Source organism: Anopheles ziemanni, chromosome 3 (assembly GCF_943734765.1).
Source record: "Anopheles ziemanni chromosome 3, idAnoZiCoDA_A2_x.2, whole genome shotgun sequence".
NCBI lineage: Eukaryota > Metazoa > Arthropoda > Insecta > Diptera > Culicidae > Anopheles > Anopheles ziemanni.
The window spans coordinates 75,786,322-75,814,120 of record NC_080706.1 but is presented as its reverse complement, the minus strand read 5'-3'; the positions used below and the strand labels follow the sequence as shown (position 1 = coordinate 75,814,120).

Here is a 27,799-nt window from a genome sequence, read left to right as displayed (position 1 = left end):
GTTGATTCATTCATGATCAATTAGAGTCCTTTTCGGCCAACAAAACGATAATCGCTACGGTGTGTTGTGTCGCTGAGAGCTGGCAATTGGTGTTATGTTCTTTTCCACCATTTGCTCACCGCTCCGCTCTTTCGCTTCTCGTTTCCCATTCGCCGTTGTTGCGTTTTTGTTGAAAGGGGTTTTTGTTATTTTATTTTTCATTGTAGATCCTTCGGTTGCGTTTTATTTTATTTTTCGTTTACCTTTACCATCGCTTCCTTGTTGCGTTCGGTTTCGGTTAATTTCTTGCTCGCGGCCGATGGGAACGATGGGAATTTTATCGGGATTTTCGGTGCTACCGGACCAGGATGCGTTTTAGCGCTTCTTTTCCACCTTTCGGGCCTTGTTCTTTCTTTCGAAAAATGGTAATGTATTACAATTTTGTCTGATTTTCCGGGGTTTTTTTTGTGTGAGCGTGTGTATTGTTTTGTACAGTTTCTCACACAGAAGTTTGTTTCCTTGAGGTTTTATTGAGCCTTTTTTCTCTCCCCCCGTTGCCTGTTCCTCGGGGGTTTTAGGCCAATGATATTTTATTTCACTTTTCCCGTTCACGGCCCAATCGATTATCCTGCGCTCTGGAGAAGGATCAGCCAGTTGGTCGGTGTTGAGTCACTTACGTGTTTTTCTTTTCGCTCGCTGGTACGGCTCGGACTGCGGCTGCTGTTTGTTGCTGTTTCGACAACAATATCGTCAGTTCTTCCTTGTTGATAGACACAGGGAGAATTAAGGAGAGCAGAGGGGCGAAATTGAGGATTTTCCCATGCCTATCGTCACGTGCAAGTGCTGCGACAAGGAGGCAGGATTTCGGGGTGCAACATTGTACCTCGTCTCACCTCTGTTAATTTGTATTTTATTTCCCCGGGATTGGTTTTGTTACTCACTCCGCTTCGAGCTTCATTCGTCATCGGGGGTTTTTCTTTTAACGTTCGCCTGTCGGGGGGTTTTATCGGTTCCCCGAGCGTTTGTTAGAGCTTGATCCTTGCGCTCCACGGACACACGGAGAAAACAAGGACAGGGAGGATAACAATGGTGGATTGGAAGACAAGTGTAAACTCACCAACTCGGACGACCGTTCGGTGCGTGGGAAACCGTTTGGGAAATTATTTTATTTACACCAACCGGCCAGCTCGTCCTTTAGTCCTTGGGATCAATTATCCGTTCAAGATATCATTATCGGTCCATTTGTATTTTAGTTTTACTCTTCAACGACAGGGATGTCCCTCTTTTTTCCCCCTCCACCGAGATTCGGCACTTGTTTGTCACGAAGGAAAATTAAAGGCACCCTCCATCAATTTCGGAATCGAGGGGTATGATAAAAAAGTAAGCCGAAAGCTTTACCAAAACGGTTCACACGCCGTTCGTCATCGCGGAACGTGTTTGCTTTTCGTCGGCGTTCCGTTGGGTTTTTCCTTCCCCCTCTCCCTACGCCCGCGGTACCCGGTAAAGAGGGGGCGGGGGAGTTCGTGCTTGACACTCGCCCGACACAAGTTCGCCCGGTTTCCCTACCACCGGTTCCGTTTCTTCCACGAGGGTTTTTGTTGTGGCTACACTTGTTGCTCGAGCCGCATCCGATGGAATCCCCCGGCGGGATTCGTGGATGGAAAAAACACACACACGTGCGAGGAAATTGGGTGAACCTTGCTGAGCACCAACGCGCGGACAGGTTCTTCTTCGCGTTCGGATAAAAAATACTACGAAGTGGGGGCTAGAAATGGTTGCGTTACGATAAGCTGTGGAAACTTACTCGAGCGAGTCGAAGATTCTTTCGGAGCTGCTTCTGTTCACAAGGATCGTGGCAGTGATGCAACAAATTGGAAATGTTACACAATTTTTTTGACTGATTCCCGTGAAAAAGTAATTGAGTTGTTTCTTGAAACGAAGATTAAATCATCAACACATGCTTTATGATCAGTTTATCTCTATAGTAAATGATAAAGTCAACCATATTTTATTTGCTATCTGCTTAAGTGATAATATTGCATTAAGGCTGTATGTAGTTTAAAAGTTTTAAGGGCCTTTCCATGGATTTCTTGAGTATTTATGTTTGTTTTTCTTCTCAAATTTGCTTGGTTATCTGATATACTTTTCAATTTTATAGCATCACTCGTCATGTTGGTTCTTGAAGTGACTCAATATAAACAAAGTGGACAGTGTTAGAAATAATTCCATTTTATGAAGACAACATTTGGAATTCGTTACAGATTTTTCCATTGAAATGAATTTAAGCATTTTATGCGCAGTTGTAATAAGAATGAAAATAAACATCTAACAAAAAAAACAGATTACGCAGCATATACATTTCATAGGAAAAGATTGTGGTCTATCTTGAATAAACAAGAATGCAACTTTCTCCATTTTTTATAAAATGTGAAACCAATGCTTAAGTAGAATGCAAACAAATCGAAAAAAAGGAAAAGTTCTTGAATAAACAAGAATGCAATTTTCTCTATTTTGTATAAAATGTTAAAGCCATGCATAAAAATATGCAAACAAATCGTAATAAAATTGACAATTGTCAATGGCTTAAGCCAAGGAAAATTCGCGAAGTAAATTATAAAATGAAGAAAGAACTGAAATCAAGTTGTTTTAAAACAGTAACAAAATGAAATAAACAACTTGAAATCAAGTTAGAAACAAAGACCAGTTACTTTAGAATAATTACTGCTGATGAGGTATTATCACAATTCGTAGAATCAAGGCGTCAAGCTTCAACATGAAAAGCAAAGTTGAACGATAAGATCCCAAAAAATATCACACATCGTAGATCGAGAAGCAAAACATAAAACTTCAGGAAGGCTCTGATTGCCTCAGTATTTTTCTACCCTTCCCAACATATTGCCATGTGTTTTGGACCGGTCGGGTTTTCCCTCATCCCAAAAACGACCTCCTGCCGGCACACGGAAATGAAAAATTAATTTATGAAAACGATTGCAGCCCACGGACGGCATGTTTCCCTCTCCACAGCACATAAGACATTTATGTTACCAAGAAAGGTGACATATCGTTCTGCTGTTCTCCTGCGCCGCACTGGCGACTAATGAGCGTAACAAGTGAATGGCAGATGCAATGAGTCCTCGAGGCACGAACATTACTTCCCGATATGTACGCACGTACGTGTTGCCCGAAATGGGTAAAAGAGGGCAATAAATTTACACTCCACCCTCGCCCAAGATGGAAGCTGGTACCAATTAATGCTCAATTTTCGTCGAAAAAAAAACCCCCCGCCCTCTAGAAGAGTAGGCCTGGAATGATGTTCGAAAGAAAAGGGCTGTCAAGAAGGAAAAACTCTCCAGCTGACAATATTTGGGACGAGAAAAAATGCATCACTGATTAAGTGCTCGGTTAGGTTTTTATGCACCATCACGTGCGAAGGAAAAGTGAGACAAGGAACACTCCTTGGTTCGGTTGTGGGCGACGAATTATCGCATTTCACATCGATTCCTACGATGCGTACACAACGCAGCCAGGGTTCAAGTTCATGTCAAGTGAAAAAGGGCGTCCCACAACTCCGTTCGTCGAAGCCAGTGCAACCTCCCTTCCGCATGGAAAAGGCCAAACCCGGGGCCTCCTGCAAAGGCATCTTAACGAGAATACTACGCTTCATTTGTCGCGCCGAGCCGAAAGACACGTACACCCGAAACCGTACACCACACAGCACATAAATTGTTGGAAAACATTTTCCAACGTTCGAACAGTGTGTGTTTTTCTTCCGTGGGAACGAAACCGCTCGGCAAAGTGCGGGAAAACCGTCACCATCATCATCGTCGCCCGACAAAACGGTACGGCAATAAAAACAAGTTGACATTTTAATGGCTCCGGCCTCCAGGATCGGCTATCTGTGTCTGGGCTATCGGTCCCCTTGTCGATCGTCGTCCTTTTTCCTCTCGTCCCCCGGCTCTAGTGGCATTTTATTTAAATTTCAACCACCATCGTTTGCCAGCAAATGTTCCACTTTGTTGACGCTGAAGGATTTCCAATTCGGCACGAAATCAGGACACGGAAAAGGCCGGTCCCGAGACGGAGCCCGAGCAACTTGAGAACTCTATGGGCACCGAACCGCATCCCTTTTCCCATTTCGCCGTTTCTCAAGGGCCACAAGGAGAGCGAAAGGCAAACAGGACCTCCACGGTTACGGACGGCGAAGGTGGAATGGTGGAGGGGTTTTCCCGTTTGAAAAATTTACACCGTTACCAATCTCGGTCCCGACAAAACTTTCCCAGGCTCCGAACGAACAAGTGTCCCTTTTTTCAGGTTTTCGTTTTTGTTTGTTCCGACGATCCTTATTTCCTTTCTTGGCCCCTTTTCGTTTCCCTTTGCGTTTGCCCTCGGCTTATTATCCTTCGCGTTCAATTTTCTCTCGCCTTCGCAATCACCACTCAACGAGCCAGTCACGTCCTCATCTATCACCCCGGCTTCGGGAGGTCTTTTGAGGATCGAGGATCTTTGTTTAGTTTCATTTTTCTCTCTCTTTCTCTCCTTCTTTCCTACCAGCAATCCTCCCGCAGACAGTGCCGTCTTCTGTTGAGGCGTTGTTTTACGATGTTTGTGTCTAGCCTGGCTTTTCCTCAGCGGTCGGCATTTCGAAGCCGAGCTTCGGTGCGGTCCCAAAACCGAACCTTTTTTTTCTACAACTCAGCCTTCCACCCACCCTCAATCGCCCACAAACGGTTTCCTTATCTTATCTTTTACTGCTCTCCTTCGTTCGCCCTTTTTTCTCTCCCTTTCAGCGTTTCGCGTTCTGTTTGTGTTCCTTCGAGCGACTTGTCCACTTGTGCTAGCAACAAACAATCTTCGGCGAGCAGCGATGGCAAACCTTCATTCACGCAAGAGATTTTATTGGTTTTATCATTAAAATCGATGTGATTTTTCTGAAATTAAAGTTCATCTATCTTTTTTCTGACATTACAAAAATAAAACTTTTGTTGAATATTTTACAGATAATGACTAACAGAGATTTAAACGAAATTCTAATATTTAGTGTATCTTAACAGCTTAACTAAATTCGGAGATAAAATGCTGAAATTCATTTTAGAAAAATGTCCGTCCTAATTATTGATTAGATAATATTAATTCCTTAAAACTTTTTTTTTTTGCTTTTTAAAAATTGGATTGATTTTATTTGTTGTAAAATTCAATTTAATTGTGGAAGATATCATTTCAATTCAGGACAATAAAAATTTACATGCTTGTGTCCAACAATTTCGATAGGGTTATATGTAAAGGGCAGGGAAGGTCGCGAAACGATTTTTTCTACTTAATTCTCTAATTAATTGTATGATAAAATGTCTAAAAATTGATCCACATTATAAAGTTTGCCATCACTGCACATGAACAAACCGAACGTGGAAAAGGGAAGAGGACCGAACGAAAAAAGGATCTTGATGAAGATCGTTGGTCATGGTCATGCTGAAGGAAGATCTAATAAGCACCACCACCGAAGGAAGGAGCAAAACGGTGACGGAGAACAACGGGACGAACGGAACGAAGGAACAGACACAACGGGGGGAACGGGGAGGAAGCATGTAATAAAACCCAACCCGCTTACGGGGACAGGAATTTTCGTTGTACATTTTCCCACACTTTCATTGAACACGTGCACGGCTGAACGTTTAAAGGATCTAGGAGAGGGTAGAAGAAGAGAAAAAAAAACACGGAGACGAGCATAAAACATAATACGACACCACATATTCACGGTCAGACCCCGGCGACGATGATGGAGATGATGACGGTGGCGGCCCTTCGGTTCGATGCTGGTGACCCTGTACAGGGTGGCTCGGCAGGTTACAGGCAGAACCGATGCCTAGCACGTGTTTCACTCCCGGAAGGCAAGTGAGTTCGAAAGGGAAATCACTTTAGCAACATTTATGTCCCAAAAGGCATTTACAACCATGTGCATATTTTATTTTAATAACCCTCGGCAAGTGCGAATGCCTTTGCAGCGATAATTAAAAGTGCAGAAGAAAAAAGATCCCTCGATTACGTGGATAAATAGTGGGAAACAGAATATCTTTTGAAATTTAACAATTTTGGTAACCAGAACTAAAAGCGATAAAAAATAACATTGTTTTTATTGCACTTTACAACATGTAATATGATTCAATCACTTCGAGTCAAATACCAACAAAATAAGCAAGAGTTGCGCATATCGCAACACTACAATAAAATCTTAATCGAAACAAACAATTCGTAAAAATTATGTGCACTTTCGAAAAAAAACAGAATGAAGAATTTAAAACAAAATTCTTGAAAAATGACAACCAATGGACAATAACGGCAACAAAATATCATATTAAAAAAGGAACAACGTAGAGAAATCTGTTAGAGAAAAAAAAATAGACTACAGATATGAAAAATGACAACAAATAAAAAATCAAATGTTACATAATGCAACTGGCATCAGATAACCTTCTTTAGAGTGAACTACGTAATATGTAAATCTTCCAAAGTAATCACCCTGTTTGTAGACGTTATGTTTATGTTGCGCTGCGTTTTCTCTACTTTGCTCTTCCTTCCCGGAGGGTCTCGACTTACCGAACATGTATAAACTTGAAATGCAATCCAAACCACCCGCTGCCTCCCTCACTGCTTCCCCCATCGAGCTGTGTTTGACTGTGCAAGAAAATCCTGGAAAGGAAACAAAATTAAACCCATCCATTCTCACACCGTTGCACTCCGGGGGCCACCCCTCCCAGCCACCCCTCAACCGCTTGCCATGCCGATGCAACCCGCGGCTCTTGTTTTCGGGTGCACGTGTTCAAATTGAAAACAGAAAACTGGACGAAAGATGAGACGAGTTGAGCGAGGGGAAAATGAAAAGAAGTCCATAGAACCGGTCCCACCCCGGGAAGGGTCGGGAAGTGAGGGTGGTTTGGGTGGGTCTTTTTTTAACATGTTCTCGTCCTTTTTCGGATGGAACGTTGGATCTGTTTTCTTTGCTTCACTGTTTTTTTTTGTGTGTGTTGTGTGTCTCTTTTCCTATCTTTTCCCCCGATCGGTCTTGTTCGATCCTTTCCTTACGGTTTCCTTCTGCTTCTCACTGCTTCGGTTTCATTCTTGTGCCGTTGCTTCTGCTGCTGACCGCCAGCGTTACTATGGGCTTCTGTGGCACGTACTAAAACCGGTGATCTTCTGCCGGCGATCACCGATTGTGATTTTGTGTATTCATTCCCCGCCGTCCCAGTGGACTTTCTGGTCTCTGCCTTTCTTCGGCTCTAATTTCAGTCGCCTTTTCATGCATTGGTTTCCTTTTTTTTAGTCTTTCTCCTCCGGTTCGTTTGTTCCCTGCGTTCCAACGTTGGCACAATAGCTGGCTTGGCACTTCCCCGATCCCTTTTCACGTTACGCCGAATTAGAAGTCAATAATGTTGGTCAAAAGGACGAACCGGGAATGGGAGTTTTCTCGGATGCTGGGAAACATAGAATACGTGTAGGTGATTACTGAGAAAAAAAAATTGGAGAGTAAAAAAAACAGGAAAAAGGCCCATTCGGGTTGGAAAATTATGACTCGACTTGTTCGATCCTGTCCGAGTTTTGGTTCTTTTCATCTCAAGATTTCTGGTTTTCGTCTTTTTTTGTTACACTTTTCGTTAGCGTGGTTTAGACATTTCCAGTTTCTTTTTTTTTTGTTGTTTCTTTTCATTCCATTCTTTTCATCATTTTTCGGGCCCTACAATTGATCGCCCTATTTGAGGGTGTAATTTCTCAGCTCAACCCCCGGAGCCTTCGTCAGGGGCGAAATTGATGTAAGGACTCGATTACGGACGGCCCAGCGGAGAGTTCCGGCCGAAAATTAGGCTCGGACGTGTTGAATGTTGAACTTCACGGTCTCTCTATCGGCTGCGGAGGTGGAACAATACAGGAAGGCTTCGAGGGGTTTTTACGGGGGATTTTAGTGTTTTTATGTGCGAGGATATTTCTCTTTTTTTATCGAATTGTCCAGGAATGTTTCCTTTTTCTACTGTTACCTTTCCCTTTGTGTGCATGACCCACTCTTTTGGTTGCTTATGGGAATGAAAGGAAAATTGATTCTTATTTACTAGGTAAAGATACGGCCTCCGATTTTTCAACTGTTTCATTTCTCACTAGGTTTTTTTTCCTTTCTTTTCTGGTGCTTGCTCTACCATCATCTTCAAACCCATCTAACGGCCCTAATTTAAGTTCATTGGAAACTATGAAATTTGTTCCGTAATAAATCGACGTAACGGCTTCAGCAGTGTAAGGAAGACAGGAAGAAAGACAGTCACCTTAAGAAAAGCAAAGGAAATAAAAAATATCGAATAGTTTTTATATATTTCTGCGCTTTTCTTGTACCAGCAAACCGAACCGAAAGGTCCTTGAAGGTAGCGGACACAAACCGAATCGATCGGTCAAAGATTGCGATTGAGAAGCGGTGGAGAAAGCCAACGTTTACCGAAACCCTCGAGGCTAATCGAACGAAATTGGCTGCAAATTCGGCTGCATGAACTGGTGGCAACAAAAGGAAAAAAACATCCTGCAAAAGATCCCCGTAAGTACCATAAACGGTATCGACCGGTGAAGAGAAGGGAAAAAAGCAGGGAGGGAGCACAAAAAGTGGTTTACTGTAAAATTGTTACGAAATAAATCTCCCGTTTGCACAATGCGCAATGGAATCAAACGGACCATCCCATGAAAATTGAAATCATCTGAAAATTAACACACAAAACTTGACCAATATCGACCGAACAAACCAATGGTCAACCTATGGTCAGCCTTTTTTTTGTGAATTTTCTTCAACCGAATCTCATCTCTTTTCTTTCTTTATTTAACGCATTTTTATCGCCAGGATAAAACGTGATTTCGATCGTTTTTTGATGGGAAAGTAGCTCGGGTCCTTTTTTTATTATTATTTGTATTCGATTCCACATTGTTTATTATCCTCTTCGTTCGGGGTTTCGGGTCGGTTGGGAATTAAAATCACTCGATTCGATAAAGCGTCCTATTAGAGCTTCTTCGGCCTCGCATCATCACTGTCCCTCCCGAAGGCTCGTTTCCACTCAATAATGATGGTGGGATTGCAGGTGCTAATCCACCGCAGCTCCCGGGCAGAGCAGGAGGAACAGGGATGATAATGATCGAACACGAAGGTGGAGGTAATTATAAACATAAAAATCTGTGCCGCCGCCACTTGTACGGTCGGTGAAAGTGGCCACTCCGAATGGTAACTGTCACGCACAGGTGTTAATCCTTCCGCGAGAGGATCTGGCTAAAGGGGTGTCGAAAAATAAGCTTTTTAATTGGAAAGAAATTGACGGCAACCGACTTTCATCCATGTAAAATTTATAGCCAAGTGAATTCAAATATATGGTATAATGTTTAGGTATTAAATAAGAGAAAATGGAAAGAAAATAATAAAATATATATGATATAGTCAAGTTAAAAAATCCTTGTCTTAATAGACTGAAGAGTACTGAAAAACATACGCCAGAAACAAAAATTATGGGAATTTTGTAAATTAAATTTTTCAAAAACTGAAATCAAAAGTATTGAAATCCTATTTTCACAAATTATGAACATACTTGAAAGTTGGACAAGAAACATTACATTTCACCGTATGTTTGCTGACATCTGAACAAGTGAGCATAATTGTTTAAGCAAAAATAACACCCAGATAGAATCACATGAACTCAAAGCTAATACAAAGGATATCGAAAAAAATGCATTTAATAAAGCAATTAGTGGTAAAAATAGACACATAATAATCAACAAAAACAATGTTTAAGGGGAAAAGAAGAAGAAGATAGAAAAGATCATAAAGGTAAATATTTCAATAATATGCCTCACTAATCTGAATATTCATATTCGTTTAGAAAACAGTAAAAATAAATAAATCAATGAACATCATCAGTTGGACAAGGTAAAAAAGTAAAACATCGTTCCAACAGTAAGGTTTTATCCTTTTCATGGCACGTAATGCAATTGAGGGTGCGTTAGTTCAACCGATGTTTAAATCGGTGATTAAAAACGCGAGAGATGGCGTGCTCCGATAGTGTTTGTCTTGTTAATGTAATAAGTTTAAATTTTGCACCACATTTTTTACAGAAAAATCAATAACATTAATTGGCCGAAGTGGACAACTGAAAAACAAACCGATTCAAATAATCCACACCCGCGTCGGACCAATCCATCAATTAGTGTCGACAGCAAATTGGCTCGAAAACAGTTTGGAGAGAAAAATCGAAAGGCTTCGAACGACAAAACACGTCAACATTGCACCAGAACAATTTTATCATCATCATCATCAACATCAGGTCTCCGTATCCTTATCTGTTCCCTTTATTACCGCATGCTAACGCACGCATCCATCCCGTGCCCCCTTTCCGGTGGTCCATAATCCGCGCGATCCACGTGTGTCCTGGGCAGCAACCACCTCTCGTGCCAAACCGCAACCACCACCGACGAGAAGCCGAGGCGGGAAAAATAAACGATCAAAAACAAAACACGAAAATAACCGAGAAGCAGGTGTTTTCGGTCGCTTTTAGCGTGTTGTTTTTGCCCGGTATTTGTTTCATTTCGTGCGGCGTTCAAGTTCTTGGCCCAAACATGGCATGGGGAAGGATCCTGGGGAGGCGGAGGTGGAGGTGGCAGCATCCATCGTCTCCTTTTGGGGATGTTTCCATTCTGTTTTGTTTTGGATGTTGTTTTCTTTTTTGTTTTTTTTGGAGGTTTTTGCACTGTGTTTCCATCCACATCCACTGTTTTATCACTGTTATTATTTATTTTGTGAGAACCGTGCGCTAACGCAGTTTCCCACGCTCCGGAAAGATTTTTCTGATGTTTCTCGCCTGGAGTTTTGTGTTTTTCTCCTTTCGGCTGCTGCTGCCGTCGTTTCTTGCTTTCTTCTTTGTGCGCGAGGAAGATTTGCGCGCATATTCATGTATGCAGCACACTCGCAAGCAGGAACACGTATTATTTGCGCAACCGGGAGGGTGGGAGGGCGGGTTGGACTCGACGAGGACGAGGACCGTATTCGTGGGGATGCACCTGGTGCCAAGTAATTTGGGATGGGCTCCACGCTCAAACGCCGGCCAACTCCGGGAGTGGCCGTTCGCGAATCCTTCCGAATTGCGCCGGTTCGAGAAGGGAATCCTTCGGCGCCAACCCTTGACGGTTAAACTGTTGCAATTTCTGCTAATAATAAATGTTTTCAAAACTAAATTTCAACAAAAGTATTCTGATGATGTAACATTATTGGAAATAGTTACTTTCCTGAAATAAATTTGTATTTAACTAACATAATTGAAACATTTGTATTCTAACAGTAAATAGCTTTAGTAATAATTTAATAATACAAGTAATATAACGTAAGTTTATTTATTAAAGCCATTGAAAAATTATACAAACTGATAATTTGACAAATGATCAACAAACGCTAAAACCCATGGTTTATGGTTTAGTCAATATTTTTAATTTAAAGTGTTTATATTTCAACATGGGAAAGGTTAAAAAATGGGAAATTGTTTTGTCAAAAAAAAATTTATAAATATAATTTTAATGTTTTAATTTGCAAATCAAATTTAAACTTAGTTGAAATAACATAATTGTGTTGTAATAATCTATTTGAGTTTATTTCATTTTCACTTTGCTTTATTACTCTTCAACCTAACCTTTCTCGCTGGATGAAACGACTGATTGATCAGTGAGTAGATCTTTTCTTTCATTTTGGTGAAGATCTGTTTGATGATTCATAATGAACAACATTAATCATTATTGGGCTTTCATGATTTTACATTTTTCAACAAGTGTATATTATACATCTTAACTAATGTTTAAGACCTTCGACATCAACGCATATGGTTATACCTATTTTGTCATTGATAAATTCCTTTACTGGATTAAATATGCTTGCTGTGTGACTTTACTATTCCTTTTTAAAAACCCCTTGAGACATTCAAGGGTTCGGTGGAGGCACCCATGAGAAAATACGGTGGCGAAAATGGATGCAAATGCAACCGTGATGCGTCTTTATCGAACCGATTGTGGGAAGCTTCGCCGGGAGCTCATCGAGTTTTTTGACGACAACGACGTTCCGACGGGTGTCGATTAAAGGAGAAGACAAAATTAATGGACACCGAGCCAATGGCGCAGGCACTGCGTTGGAAGCTGGCAGGCAAGCTGGACTGGAGGAGGTGCCTTCATATTCGGGTGCAAATTATTATTCTAATTTTAATGAGCGTCCCAGGCCTCGCTCCGCGGCGTCTTGTTGCCATGCATGCAAATTTGTTGCTCCACTTAAGGACACGTTCGGTTTTTTTTCTTCACTCCACCCCATCTTGGGTTTCTGATTGTGGATGATAATGTCTTATGTCCAGGGGGTTTTTGGTTATCAAGCTGGTGTCTGCTTTTTGGCATCACAACCCAGACCAAGACCGGTTTTCGTGAGAACTATTCCGGCGAGGTGGTTTTATTTTTTATTAATGATGGCACCATTTATTGCAACTGGATTGGAAAACCGAAAAGTGCGACACATTTAAGACCAGACGTGTTTTACGATGCACTTTATGGCCGCTGCTCGGGCAGGATGGGAAGGTTTTCTAGTCCGGTGCAGCCGATCGAAGCCGAGATACTTTTTATCGATACGATCTTTATGTTTATTTTCATTTAAAAAATCTGAAACAAAAAACTAATCATACTATGTGTCTAATTAAAAGTGAGCATTAGAAAGCGTAAGAAGTTCTGGAAAAAAGGAGCATAAAAGTATGCTGGAAGATCAAGATAAGATAAACATTCATAGTGCATCGAGCCTGCAGGGAAAGGAAAAAAAACCGAACCTCGATGCAAGTGGTAAAAGAAACCCAACGACCTGTCGGCAGGAGAAGGGAAAAAATGGTAATTTATCTGTTAGGAAACAAGCCTCCGCAGGAGTTGAAAGCCAGCGGGACAACTCGCCCCGGGAGTATCAAGTGTGTTTCGTTGGAGGAGGATTTTTTTCCCATTTTACTTTTCCTGAAACCACCCTGCACATTGGAACCATTAGGATCTGTTTACCCTCGCAGCTAGCATTCGCTTTCGTTCGGTCCGTTTTTTCTTACCAATTTGAAAAACTCTCCAGCGTTTCGTGCCGGAATTTGAGTCCTTGTGACACCGACATTGAAGCGTCGAAACGAAATCCAATTCGAAGGCAGATCCAACTGGATTTTTCCTTTGTCCTTTCCTTCGTCTAGGATCTTAAGAATTCCAAAACGGAACGGTCGGGGAACAAACGAAACGTATCGAATAGGCACAACGAACAGGCATGACGCGTTCATTATTTGGTTTGTTCTCCATTTATGGTGCGTTTGTTTGGTTAGGTTTATTTGATTTGCCTGGTTTCTAATCTTGAGACTTAATTCTTGTCCGTTTTTCGTTTTTTCGGTGAAAAGGTAACTCTTAATCTGTCAAACGGAAATGGTTCGGGATCATGGTTTGATAAATAAATTACACAAGAAAGGCAACCCTTGGGAAAGGTGATTGCTGCGAAAACATTTAAACAAAAAGTTCCTATTTAGAAAACGGAAAAAAATTGCCATCGAAATTAAATTGTAAGTAAATAATATAACTTCAATTATCATCTTCTTTGTCATATATCCTTTATTTTTGGCAAAACTCTCGTTGTTCCAACCATCATGTTTCATCATGTAACTTCAGATGCGTCACCATACAATTTGTAACACCAATTTTGCCAGATATAATTACGCATTAAGCTCAGTTCCGTTCTGGAACCGTAGAAGAAATTGGAAAAAAGAAAGGGAAACCGGTCGAGTGCTTAGCCTAATGTGCTTATCATTACATTACGGACCGGTGAAAGAGGAAAAAAGGGGAAGCATCAGGAAACCAGCATCCATCCGGGAATACCTAAAACCAGCCCAACGGAAAGAAATTGCTGCTCGAAAAAAAGTACGTCGAAACACGTAAAAAACGACAGAACGGCGAGGAAAGAAAAATCAACCAAAGCCGCCCGAGGATCAATTCTAACCAGACACAAATTATGCGCATTTGCGCGGACGACTTTTTACGCGCTTGTGCGCTCCTTTTTCTCACACTGGGGGTAATTTTAACCTTCACTACTGCACATAACATATTGCTACTTGCCATTAGTCGGGAGTGTGGGTTTTTTAATGCCTTTTGTGTCTCTTTTTTACCCCTTGTTACTTTATCGGTCCGGGGCCCCCGGTTTGTTGCTTTTGCACCTCCAATTCGGAGCAGTATGTAGCTCCATTAGCTAAAAGATAGAGGAAACAGCTTTGGACAAAAAGGAATCCTCAAAAAAAAAAGTGGTAACGATGAGGAGCTGAAGGAAGGAAAGAAAGAAAAAATCCATTAATCGTGCTACCGACACATCCAAGCTCTTAAAGGAAATGCGCGAAGAAAGAAGCGAAGAAAACTAAAACCCCCATCGCGTCACAGCGAGAAAAACACGCCAAGTCAGCCGAACTATAAAGGTCTAAACAACGCAGCGAACGGGAGGGTAAAAGAGCATAAAAGAATCGCGCTTGTGCCACGGATTGATTGTGTACCGTGCTCCTTGTTGGCCCATCTTTCCATCGTTCCATCTCCATCTCTTTCCCTCCTCTGTTTCCCTTTCAGTTCAGCCCAATTGCTGCGCCCTCGGACAACACATTATAGTTTTATTAAGCTAAATTGGCTCGAGCTCAACACGTGATACGTTGTCCTCACTTCACCCTTAAGCCTAACCTTTGCAGGGAGCCGAACACGCACCGTAAGCACTTTAAGGGAAGAAAAGGAGCAACGGAAAAGAAGTTGGGAGCGAGGGAGAACGCAGTAGACCAACATAACAGGCCCCTAAAAGCAGGGAAATCCTTTCCTTCCAGCCCTTCCCCCGTTGTGGTTGAAACCGATTTATGAAAAATCTCACATAGGCAGAGTCGTCGAACAGGGCTAAACAATTGACTTTCTATAACGTATTTCCATACATGGTTTTTAAAGTGTGTGTTCTATTTTATTTTATGTTAGATTTTTACATGTTTGGTAAAATCAACCAAATTTGCTACTAACTAAGCGCCACTTATTCATTAAAGCTCCTTTATTTGCAACACTTTTTTCAATAACCTCGTCCTCATTCCACACTCAGGTGTAAGTAATTCGAAGAAAAATAATGATCAAATAACATCTGAATATACGAAGAATCCAACGAACCGCCACTGCAACTGGTGCTAGGGTAACGCCCCCCATTTTAAAGAGAATCGATACAAAGCAATGCTCCGATTGACAACCCGTGTGAGACAATGGCGATATGTTTACTGCGATGGCGACATTTTTGCTCCGATGGCGGCCAGCAATAGCATGATGGCCGTACTTTTTACTATGAGATAGAGGTGTTACGCTTTAAGCTGGAGCAGTGGAAGTGATTTGTTTTACGGATTCATTAAATTTCTCAATGATTGCTCATAAAAGATAGATACAGTTGTATTTCTATAAATATCCTTAAATAGTGTTTTAATGGTTTGACAGCTCTGCGTTACAGCATGAGTTGTGGTGCATCTCGTAAAGGATTATTTCACCCTCCCAGCAGCGAGTGAGAAAAGAAGATCAACTCGCTCACCGGCTCACCCGTGGGGTTAACAAGCTCACTATTGCCTTCCAGCTCGTTCCGGTGCTTCATCGACCACTTACGTTGCCTATCTCACTCTTGCCTTTAAAAAAAACCCTCCAGACAACAATCCGTGGTACGAGCCATCTGTTTATACGGGCGCGTTGTGTTGCCCACCACTTACCCTCGGCTTCCTCCCCCTCCCACCCCGATCAACTGCACCCATTCCGATACAGCGCTCCCCGCACCACACACACTCTCGCCGCCACCGCCGCGTACCGCGTAAAATACGTTGAAAACCCGTGCAGCACGGGCCCGACACGTACTGCCGGCCGGTTTTTATTTCGCCCCTTTTCTCTTCCCATTCCCCCTATGTGCGGCCACTATTTCGATTCTTTTTTTTTTTTATCTGTAGATAAATCCGTCGGCGCAACTCGTGGGAAAATGTCTTTTCGAGCGCGCCGGTTCCCACGTACTGTACTTGCACGTATCGGTGCGGTTTTTTTTTTTTTTTTTGGGTGCGGCGCGGTTCGGAACGCGCGGGACTGGAGGAAACATGCAACAGCACGCGGCGAAAGAGAGAAAGAAAGAAGGAAAGGCGAACGAAAACAAAATGAAATGAGATTGCGACGCGAAACACGCGAGACACATGCTGCTCCTGCTGCCGTTGATGGATACCACGGTTCGTTCGTGAGCTCGTGGTGAACCGTTGTAGGAGCGGGTTTGCTTTTTTTTTTTTAATATTATAATGCTTTCGCCAGGAGACAGCGACTTCCAGCTCACCACCCTGGATCGGCTGAGGTTGTTTTGTGAAGCGAATAAAAAATCAAGGGTAATCATTATGAGTGAGCGAAACGTCAGTGAGCTGCAAGTACCTCACGTGGTAAGTTTGCAAGCACACATCAGCTTCCATAGAGCTAGAGTAAGCAAAAAAGAAAAGAGTTCTTATTGCCCTTTCCCCGGACCAGCCCTTTTTCCAGCCCGTGTTCGGTCTAACACCCTTCCTGTCAACCCTGGTGTTTTTTTTTATATTTCCAACGCTGCGTGCCGTTGCTCTTTCTGCGGGTCCATTCGGGAGCGGCAGCGCATGCCTGAACTTAACAATTATTTCATGTTTTGATATTTAAAACCAACTGACAATTCCAATTCCCTTTTTTCCACCTTTTGGTTCCCTCCTGCACGAGATGGACCTCCCCATAGTGAGCGCGAGTGAGCTAGCTCATGTTTCGGCGTATTCCAAATTTATCGCTTCTCGCCGTCGTCGTCGTCGTGGTTTGAATTTCTCGTTCGTGTTTCGCACGTTCCTAAGCCTCCGGTTTTAGTTTCCTCTTTGTCCGTAGGTTCGTTGAATTAATGCCACAAACCGAAACGGTAGGGTTGGCGTCCGCTGGTGGTGGTGGTGGGGTGCACCGGCGAGAAGATACGCGAAGTGTGTTTGGCATGCTTCAATCGGTGGAGCCCTCCTTCTTTCGGTGTGGAGGGAACCAGTTTCACCCCTCCCTCCCCACCCCACTAACCCTGTGTCCCGTCGTCCGCCACCCCAAACCGTTCCGAGCGTGGGGCGTCGATCGGTGGGAAACTTATGGCCGCCGCTGCCACCTCCAGCCCACAGTGATCACACGCCAAGCCGTTTTCCGGCGGCACGAGCTACGACGGCACGAGGCAATATTACGACTTGATCGTGAACGTGCCACTTCGCCGCGGGAGGGGACGAGGCGTCGACGGTTGGGGTCAACGAGCGCGGATCAGTTAACCTCCCCATCCCCATCGCGGGCACTGGGCGGACTTCGAAGGAACCGTGACGGCGATCTGCTCACTTGACACTGCCTTAGGAATTGGGAAATTAGAAGGAAACATTATTATTCACTTAACGAAACCTATTACCTATTTATTTAAAGTCGCATGTACTGTTTTTATCTGTTAGTTTGAGGACTGTAGATCACTTACTCTTTGAGTATTCGGGACAGCATCCAATTTCAACCTTTGTGAAACAGATTAAACAAAGGAGCATTCTTGATTTACTTAATCGAACAAATGAACTATTCATCGGTTGTTCACTTCCTTCACTTAAGTCAGAAGTGTTAGTAATTTTCGTTCGTATTAGACAAATATTGTCATAACCCGTTCCAAAAAAACGGCATCTTTGAAGAGAGCAGTGTAAAATAATGCTGAGCTAATAGGTTGCATTTTAAACTTCATTTGCACCATTATAATCCTTCAGAACTTTTTTTCGAACAGAATCATTTTTGGAATTTTAACGGAGTTAATTAAAAATTTTACTTGAAGCCCATTTTCAAACATAAAATTAGTCGTTGCTAGATGATGTCGGAGAACCAGGTTCTTGTTTATATTTTTGTAAAACGGCATATCTTTTGTCGATGCCCTTCTATTGATGCATACCATTTAGTTTAATGTGTTTATTTACTTAACCTTTACCACAAAATGCAGAGGTGGATCACAGGGTAACCAAACTAAATAGCTACATAAGGTCCGGAGCTTTCAAGGGCACTTTTTTCATTTTGTTTCAAGTTGCTTGCTTTATCAAATTAGTTTGTGTTTTATTAATTTTGTTGCAATGAAGAATATGAAAATGTGAGAATGATCCAACTTATATGAATTGTGTTTTGATGCAGAAAAGGTGGCGTGTGTTTTGAGTGAAAATTGAGATTGATGCACTAATGTGAATTAAAGAGATCAGTGGACTTATTGTATTAAAGACAAGGAACACTCTCAGAATACTTCGAGCACAATGGACATGGATTAGCAAAAGTAATCTCTTTAACATTTCCAAATGTTATGCTTAACATAATTTTAATAGCAAGATAGTCTATTTAAATTGTCTAAAATAATATTCAATCTAAAAGCAAAACAATAAATCACTCGTCAATTTAGTTCATAGCAAATGGAATTTGATTCTCTGTTTCGCATGAAATAAGGCTTTTGACATTGAAAACGATTAAATAGAATCACAGAATAATTGTAACTTAATTTAAATATATAATATAAATATATAATTTATGGTTCAATCTAAATTAATATTTTTCAAATTATGAAAAAATTGAATAATAAATGTATTGCATGTTTTTGTGGCTTTCAACTTTTAGCTGCTCGGGCCTCTAAAATGCTTAATCCACTTCTGACGAAATGTACATTTATTTTGCAAAAGAGCGATCCAATGGAAATGAAAATCAATTCGCAGTAATTAACAAAGTGTGCTACTTAGTTACTTTAATTCGTTAAGTTTACCATTAGCACCTTCGTTTCCAGCTTAAACCAATTCCCTTAAGGCCAACTGTTCATGATCAAGTGTGAAGCAGAATGACAATCACTATTTTACGACAATACGATAATTAATTAATAACGTAAAGCTTAATATTCTCACACTTGCCACAAAGTAGTGCAATTTATTGCTCAATTTTGCATACATATTTAAACTAGTTTCCGCCGAAGCCCCGACCCACACACAAAAGTCAATTATCGCATGGCGTCCAGGCAAATAACAATCCCAACCGGAAATCGGGGGTAATTTTCCCTCCCTTGGATACCGCCTCCGCCTTCTCCCGGTAATTAAGCGTCCATCCCGTCGAGCCTTTTTATATCGGATTCGAGATAATAAATAAACGTAGCTTCCGCTCACCTTGGCTGGAGAGGGATCCGGAGAGAAGAATTTATAAACCTGAACGGCCGGTGTGCTTTTGTTATGCAAAACTTTAATAAAAAAAAGTAGAACCCTTAAGCAGGTTGGTACGATCGGACACGCTGAATATCAACTACACTTTAACACCTTCAATAGCCTTGGAGGACGTTTCATTTCCAGGAATTGCGCTTCGCAAATAGTGTGTGAAAGTACATTGTGTGTTGGCAGAAAAACTATAGAATAAAAAATTAAACTCATCTTTTTTTGCATATTGAGCTACGTGTTCAATATTTTCCCTTTTTATTATTCCAATCAATAGAAATGTAGTATAAACTTTCACTCGAAACTGAGCGCGCTTTTCAACACCGTTCGTCATTCATTTGGTATACATTGTTGTACCTTCAGGTAATGTAGTTAATTCGCGCCACTTACATAGTAGATAATTCTTTTCCATCTTCAATTGCCGTGTTTTATGGAGTTTAGTTTTAAATTGCGACACCGCTTAGCGTTCGATCGCTTGCATTAAACCAAATAAAAAATTCATACTGTTTTCTTTGATTGAAGAACTTCGAAACTGCTAACGACAAGTTTTTTTTTTCTTCCAGGTCTTCTGTCCGAATCACTGTTTGTTTTTTAAACTAAATGGTAATGAAGCGATAAGTATATAGTTCAACTGGAAAGTTTAAGAACGAAAGAGAATGAAGAGAATTCAAATAGGGATAGAAATAATGCTCCTAGAATGACTCTTCTGGATCCACCCGAAGAAGGTACCGCTCATCAAGCAACTGCTGGTAGACGAGGGTGGAGCATTCTGCGGTCGTGTAAAATTCTACCGGAAGTACACCATTGTCCGGGTTGTGCGGACCGAGCAGCTTCACGTAGAACGCTCGCTCCAGCGAAGCGATAAGCCGCTGGGCGATGTCGATTTCGCGCAATCGGGGATTCGACCGTACGCCCACCAGCTGAACCGGAATGTTGCGCAGCGGGGCCCGCTGCAGTTCGATCGGACACTTACGCAGATCGCCAATCGACACCGTCTCGCGGTTGAGATAGTCCACGAACAGCACCGTGGCCTCACGCCGCTGCTCGTCGACCGTTTCCAACAGTGCCCGATAGTAGAGGCCATCTTCACTGAATGGCGCCAGACACGGAGCGCCCGGCTCGAGCAGGGAAGCCTGCCAACGGTGCAGCTCGTTGATCGAGCGGGCACGTTCCTGCACCTTCGTGCTCACCATGGCCATGCGACGCGTGTGGCCCTCGAGGTGCGGGTAGACGTACACCGTCAGCTCCTCCCCGTAGTTGGTGTACTCGGCGAAGAAACCGCCCGCCGTACGCCCGACCGTCGGCAGCACCGGGAAGCTGCGTAGTATCGGATTAGCGGCACGACACTCCGGCGACAGCTGCACGCTGGCGGTCATGGCGTAGCCACCGATACCGTCGCCCGAGCAGCGGGTCGACGTTTCGATATCTTCCGAGTGCAGCGTGGCCGGCGAAGGAATCGAATTGTCGTCGTGAGTGTTCACCCTGAACGAGTGCTGTGACCGGTCCGAGTTGTACCCGCTCGGCTCATCGTTCCAGTCCGGTTCAATCTCCGGCGCGTCCAGTGCGTCGATGAGTTGGGCCCGGTTAAGCGGACTACGGCTATCTTCGTCATCCTTCCAATCGTTCGGATCCTCGATGCACTCGTCCTGCTCCGACGCCTTGTACTGAGAATCGATCTGCTCCATCCACCGGAGCAGATCACGCTGCTCGGCCGTCATTACCGATGGCTCAACCGTCGTCACCGACCGACTGGTGCCCGTAGAGATCGTTGTCTGCGTCAGCTCCAGCTGTTCCGGTTGGATCATTGGCTTCACAACCACTGCCGGAGGTTTAGGAGTGTACGATCGCAGTGGAGACACAGGTGCTTGCTCGAACATTCCCAGATCCAGCAACGCCTGGGCCACATCACATCCACCGGAATCGATGAGCCGCATTTTACAGTACGGAATTGTTAGACCAGTTTTTTGAGATCGTGCTTCTTTTTCACCCACATCGATACGAATCGAGCAACGTTTCTGTACGATTAGCGGGTGCAGTGTATCCAGCGCCAGGTCAGGCCATTTACCAGATGGATCAAGCGATTCCTTTTTCGTCCCCTTCTTGCTTGTCGAGTGCATCCCCTTTGGCTTCACTCCGCTGAGGTGCACTTGGATGGCCTGTATCGGCACGTTTCCACAAACCGTCGCTGGCAGAAGCTCGTCCTGGGCACACTCCTCGACGTTGCCGTAGTCGACAAACAGCACCTCGTATCGGTCCTTGGCCAGCACTTGCTGTATCGTGGCGCGATAAAAGCATCCATCCAGGTGGAACCGGGCGAGACACGGGTTCCCGAAGGCATACTTGCGTGTGGAGCGTTCGGGGGGTGCACTTTCCTTCGCTGCCACCAGCGTTTCAATTACCGAGCGAATTTGCTCGAGCACCGGCTCCTGGCAAACGTCGTGCAGGTACACGACCCCATTGGCGCCGACCGCCGACGGTACGCCGACGAAGACCGTCTTCTCGAGCGGTTCGGCAGCTAGCCACGCGTCGACCTCGCTCTCCTGCTCCTCCGCACTCACGTGCACGTGCGACTCATCGCTGAAGTGTTGCGCGTTCAGCCACCCATCGTTCATCGCCTCCCCACCACCTTCGTTCAGTACAGTTTGCGCCGCTTTGCTGCCGTCATGTACTGTTCCTGCTCTACCTCCTCCTGCTTCGGCACTCTTGACGGCGGCGACGGTACGAAAAAACTGCTCCAGCTGCACGTACTCGGCCCGCAGCTGGGCCTCAATGGCGTCCTCCAGGAGCTGGTGTTCTTCGGTGGCCCCGGCCCCGCTCGTGGCGAACTTCCGGAAGCGGCCGGCCAGGTGCGCCAGACCCTTGTGCACGAGCACCTGGTTGAGGTTGGTGTACACCGTACGGCAAGGGGCCAATGCGTCACGGCTTTCGACGTGTACACCCCACAGCAGCACCGACAGGGCCGAATCGGAGCCATCAGCAGTCGGCTTGGTGTCGAGCGAGATGGCGTGCTGGCTGTAGCTGGCGGTGATGCGCTCGAACACATCGAGCGTCGACTGGTGCCAAACGGTGCTACCACCGACCGGTTCGAGGCATGCTAGCCGACACCGAACCGCACCCGCTTGGACCTGCGCCATGCGCGGCGTTAGACGGGCCACGTTCGCCCGGTGCACCGTCGCCTTGGAGGCCCGATCGATAAGGAACACTTCATAGTGGTAACCGTCCGGGAGGACAGATTCAATGCGCGCCCGATGCCATTCGCACGTGCCTTCTGCGTTGACACGCGCAAAGACAACACAAACATCGCCGGGGGACCGACTACTCGTGGTGTTGCCACTAAGCTCACCATCCTCCAGGTCCTCATTTTCTTCCTCCACGTCGATGTGATCGTCCATGTGCTCCTGGATGACCTGGTGGAGCTGCTCCAGGCACGTTTGCTGCGAGGAGATCAGTACGTAGAACTCGCCGGGCGAAATCACCTTCAGCAAGGTCACCGGAACCCGTGGATCGGACACCTTCACCGACGCCGACTTCGATTCCTTTTCCTTCTGTTCCGTCAGCTGTTGCTCCAACTCGACCGTCGATAGCTCACGGACACGATCCTGTGAGGTGTGAAATATATTCAAGGTTATTTTGATAGGTATTTATGAACATATCTCAAAATGAAAACAATTACTACAACAATCGGCGTGGGTTTAAATCATAACTTAGACTGGACCGAGACTGGACCCTCCCTTGTATGAGAGGACTGACTGTCCACGAAAAAGGAAAAAGTCTAATAATCTCTTAACGGATAAGCATGGTCAAGACGGTCGTTACGCCAAGAAGAATACTACAATAATTACAATCTAAGAATAATCGAACACTGTATGGAGTATAGTGTAGTAAGTAAGTAAAACTAGTTTTCAATTAAATGTTAAATCATCTGTAGGGGTGGCTGGGGTAATAGTATGATCAAACTAAAATATAGTCTTCCTGTGAGTTTGATAGCTCTACATCAACAGAAACGCGAAATAAACGCAAAACAAAATCATTCTCAGCTCAGACAGTTTTTGTTATAATGTGATGTACCATTCCGATAAGGAATATTAAGTGCAAAAACCGATATTTACCCACGAGGAATACGAAATTCAGTGAATTGAGAATCAGTGCTTGAGACTGTTAGTGAAAATTTCGGAAAGTATGCAGATTTACTCATATTTTAGTTGAAAATGTGTTCAACTATGAATGGGGGCAATATGCACCCAGTATGTCGGGGTAAAATGCACCAGATTGTAAACAAACTATCTTTATTTGACGGTGGATGTTGCCTCTTTGTTGTGGTTCGTATTGTCTCTTTGTTATTGTGCGTATTGCCCCTTCGTTATGGTGCGTATTGCCCCTTTGTTGTGGTGCGTATTACCCCTAGCAAAGGTGCGTTTTGCCTCAATCAGAAACAGATCGATCGAAAATTGAACTTTTTAAAACTGAAAAATTACGTTTTTCTTAGCAAAAACCGCAAATATACCAGAACTGGTACCTAGTTTGAACCTTTATGAATCCTATTCAGTGATAAAATCAACAATCAAGAGCCAAGTTGTTAGAAAATTGTATAGTTTTCTTTAAGGGGTGCGTATTACCCCATCCACCTCTAACTACTATTTCAAAAAGAATGTGTTGAAAATGGTAACATCCTTTAAAATATATTCTCATACAAATTGAAACATCAATTATTTCGTAGGTTTTTTAACCATGGATTTTTTTCTATCAATACACAGAATATCCTTGGACATATGTAAGAATACAATCTGTCATTTTGAACAGTCTGGGACTGCTATAGGAGAATTAACTTTCATAAAAGACAAACACTCTGCCAGCATGGCACAAAAACGTTTTTTTATCTCAACCCGGAACTTTTCTTCATTTATGTAATATAAACAATAGATGACAATAAACAAAGAATATTTTGTATGAGAATATTTTAGACACCGTGTACATTGTACGATGGAAACGTATTTTATAAATTCACACCTACCAATTTTATTAAAAATGTGTTCAAAGCATGCAAGGATGTTTCAAAGATGCCAGTTATATATATAATTGTTTTAAAAAGACATCAAGTGTAAACGATAATTTGAAATTGTAACAAATTAACAAAACGATCGTATTTTCATACCTGAATGTTTTTCTCGAAGCCGCTACAGTCCGCATGTCCATTGCGAACCAACAACCCGTTGATGCACGTATCGCGGTCGCTTTTGTTGACGAGAAAGAGCACCACGTTGTAGATGCGTTCGTGCGGTTCCGGTCTGCCAATCGACACGGCGAACCGGAATTTGTCACCGCACGCAAACTGTCGAAACTCGTCAATGGCGTCCGCTGTCCAGCCAGCGGTGTTTTCCTTCGGCCAAATGTACCCCAGACGGCAAGGTACGGCCAGGGGGTGTTTGGAAAACGCCGGCGATTCCGTTGGTAGCAGCCGCATGTTGTTCCATTCCACTTCCAGCTGCTCGCCGGTGTCGATGGCATGCAGAAGGCAAATGCCGCGCGAAAGATTTAGCACGCGACCACGCATCCATTCTTGCACTCCGTCCTTGCCTGGGCGAGCGAATGCACATACCAACCCGACGTAGGGTGAGTAAACTTTGCGCGTGTCCCGGTTCAAGCAGATGGACGCAAGATGCTTTTGCAACGGTTCCAGGGCGGTGGTTTTCCACTTCGTCGGCATGATGTGGAACGACTCGAGCGACTCCGCCTGCGTGATGATGCAGTCGAACTGATCGTGCTCGAGCAGCACCGGGATATCCGGAATCGACTGACGCAGCTTCCTGTTCGTCATCTCCTTACGCCAGTGCTGGAGGTTCTGAGTGCTTTTCTTCATCATTCGGACGTGCTCGTGCACCTCGAACATTTCCCTTGATGGTTCAGCGAGGGCGTGATAAATCAGCGCCTCACGGAGAGACATTGGTGCGTACCGACCCATCCAGTGTTTGCCCGGAACCGACTTTTCTTTCGATTCCTTCGCGTGAAGCGCTGGTGGAAGGAACAGATCAACCAGCAGGGCTCGTTCTCCAGCCGGATTCAGCTCGCACATCACCATCGGCTGGTTGTTGATGATGTCTGTCATTAGCTGACGAGATTCCTCTGACCACTGGCCATCATCAGTCATCGGTTGTATCTGGTACAGGGCGCATCGGGTCGCCATTGGCGATCTTTCGGCTAATTCCGCCGACATGGGCCTTATCTGATCCGCACCGACCGTGTCATAATGCCCAAAATCGATGTACTGCACGCGATACTGCCCTCGAGTGAATGCTGGTTCATCGACAGCCGACAGCACTTCCGCCCGGTACCAGTGCTTATCCATCGAGCGACCGTTGTTAAAAAATTCTTCCGGTCTTATTAGATACATCTTTCCGGGAGTGATTTCGAGCGACGAACCTTCACTGAGCAGCACTCGCTCGTAGTCTGCTGCCTCTGCATTGCAGAGCTCGCACATGCTTGCGGCCCCTTCCCTGCTGAACATCTCGTCCTGGATGTAAAATTCGCGCGGGTTGACAATGCACATAACGGTCACCGTGCGCCACTTCAATCCACCACCCGGCTCCAAAGCGCGACGCAACGACGGACATTTCCAGGTGGTTGGCACTTCACTCAACACCGATCGATCGATCGACGATTGGTTTCGCTCGCAGGCGGTCTGTTGTGTCGTGTTATGAGACGTTTCCTGTTCCACCTTTACCGTCACCAGCGAGCAAAACGAGCTCGCAATTTCTCCTTCCGAAAGGTTCCGGTCCCTTCTCCCTTTCTCGTCGTCCCTGCCGCTGCTGCGATGCTTTCTCGACGAGCGCTCCTTTGACCGATCGCGTTCTTTTTTCTCTTCCCTCTGCGTCTGGGACGATGACTTCTTCGCTTTATCCGAGTCCTTTCCCTCCTCTTCCTGGTTACTCTTAGACGTGGACGAAGATGGCTTTGTCAAGTATTCGTCTTTCCTGTCCTCTGACGAAAATGTAGTTGGGACCAGCCGTGCATACTTTTTCCAGTCATCAATATCTAGCTTATGGCAGTTTCTAATGCTTTTTAGGAAAAAGTCTCGCGACTTGTAGTGGAACGGTGGTTGAAGGTTTTTCTTCAAATCGCCGTGCATCGCAATTGGTTCGCTTTCGAGAAAATCCTTCACTTTCGATCGATAATTAGCCCATGCCGGATCAGCGCTGCTACCTACCCCGTCCGGGAACCGCTTCGCTTGTTTCAGAAAGTCCTTCACCCGATCCTTCGTGCGATGCAGCTGGTGCAGGTCGTCTTTGTTCTGCTGGCAGCGCTCGATGTACGCTTTGCGGAGCTCCAGCAGCACCCGCTGTTCCGCGATCTGGAGCGCGTTGTGCAGTGTGATGAAGTGGGCGTTAATCTGTTCGATCACGGCACACACGTTTTCCTGCTGCATTTTGGCCCGTTTTTCGACGTGCTTTTTGGATTTTTCGTACGCATGGAACGCCTTTTCCAGCAGCGTGAACACCTTCTTCGGTGTATCGATCTCCGAGCGGGACAGCTTGGCGGCAAGCGGTTCCTTTACGTGATCCCGTTTGGCGGAACTTTCCTCCTCGCCCAGCCAGAAACTGGCCACGTTCGCCATATCGTCCATCGTCTGGTGCAGGACGCCCAGCATAAAGAGGCTGGGCTGTGGCACCGGTGTGGCTCCACTGTAGCCTTCCTCCGGAATGGACGTCCGGTGTTTGCAGATTTCACAGGTAATGCGCCGGTTGCGTTTCTCTTCAACGCACTGACCACACACCTGGTGATAGCAGTCGAGCAGAAATGGCACACGCTTCACGCCCTCTTCGCTCGTACTGATGGTGAACGGTAGGGAACACCTGGCGCAACAGTGTTGCGAGTGCCATGTAAGTGGCCGCTCGGTGTGCAACAAATGGCCGATGCTTATGGCGGCCATTGTGCCGATGCAAGGTACGTCAGTAGTTCTGTATCGTATAGAGATAAAAGGCAACTAGAGAAAATATCCACTTTCTAACTTCCAACTTTTTACTTACCTTCCAATCTGCAGTCAATGTTACAACCATGCACCGCGTACGATAGAATTGGTTAGGTTTTTTGGGACGTGAAACGTAAATGGTATTTTAATAGCAGCGATTGCATTACAGATAGTAGACAATTAGATATCGTTCGCAATAGTGATTCAAACTATTATTTACCTGATAATCAGTAGTTGAGTAAATCAGTGCGCGTCGTTTAATGTAGGGGTTAGGTTTAGTACAGAAAAAATACGTTTGTCCTCTTGTTGTCCAACGCAGCAGCGATTTGTTCACAGAACAGAATTCCGCAGAAATGTATCTGCTTTTGTCGGCGGTACTGACTCAAGTGTGACAAACGACCAAAGTTCATTGGTTACAAGGTTTGAGCAATTTACATTTTGACGTTTGGAAAGAGTCCCATGAGTTGTAAACAGGAAAAAAGCATTCATTTTGTTAATCTTGATGCATGAAAAGATCTCCCATAGAAAAGCCTGTTTTTGTATGTTAATCGAAAAACAGAGGAATGTTTTT

At 44.3% G+C, this 27,799-nt stretch overlaps 1 protein-coding gene across 1 annotated transcript; it reads right to left on the bottom strand.

The window, feature by feature from the left end:
* Positions 1-19,516: 19,516 nt before the first annotated feature.
* LOC131285486 (uncharacterized) lies at positions 19,517-27,203 on the bottom strand. Its single transcript, XM_058314344.1, has 2 exons — positions 24,418-27,203; positions 19,517-22,864 (listed from the first exon to the last, which is right to left on the bottom strand). Exons 1-2 carry the CDS (start codon positions 27,187-27,189, stop codon positions 19,958-19,960), a joined length of 5,679 nt encoding a protein of 1,892 aa, XP_058170327.1. The 5' UTR covers positions 27,190-27,203; the 3' UTR covers positions 19,517-19,957.
* Between the last annotated feature and the right edge of the window lie 596 nt (positions 27,204-27,799).

Excerpts from the sequence above, each read along its gene's own strand:
- LOC131285486 (XM_058314344.1), bottom strand. The coding sequence starts at position 27,189 with ATGGCCGCCATAAGCATCGGCCATTTGTTGCACACCGAGCGGCCACTT. Across the intron at positions 22,865-24,417 it reads GCTTCGAGAAAAACATTCAG|GATCGTGTCCGTGAGCTATC; the intron begins GTATGAAAATAC and ends CACACCTCACAG.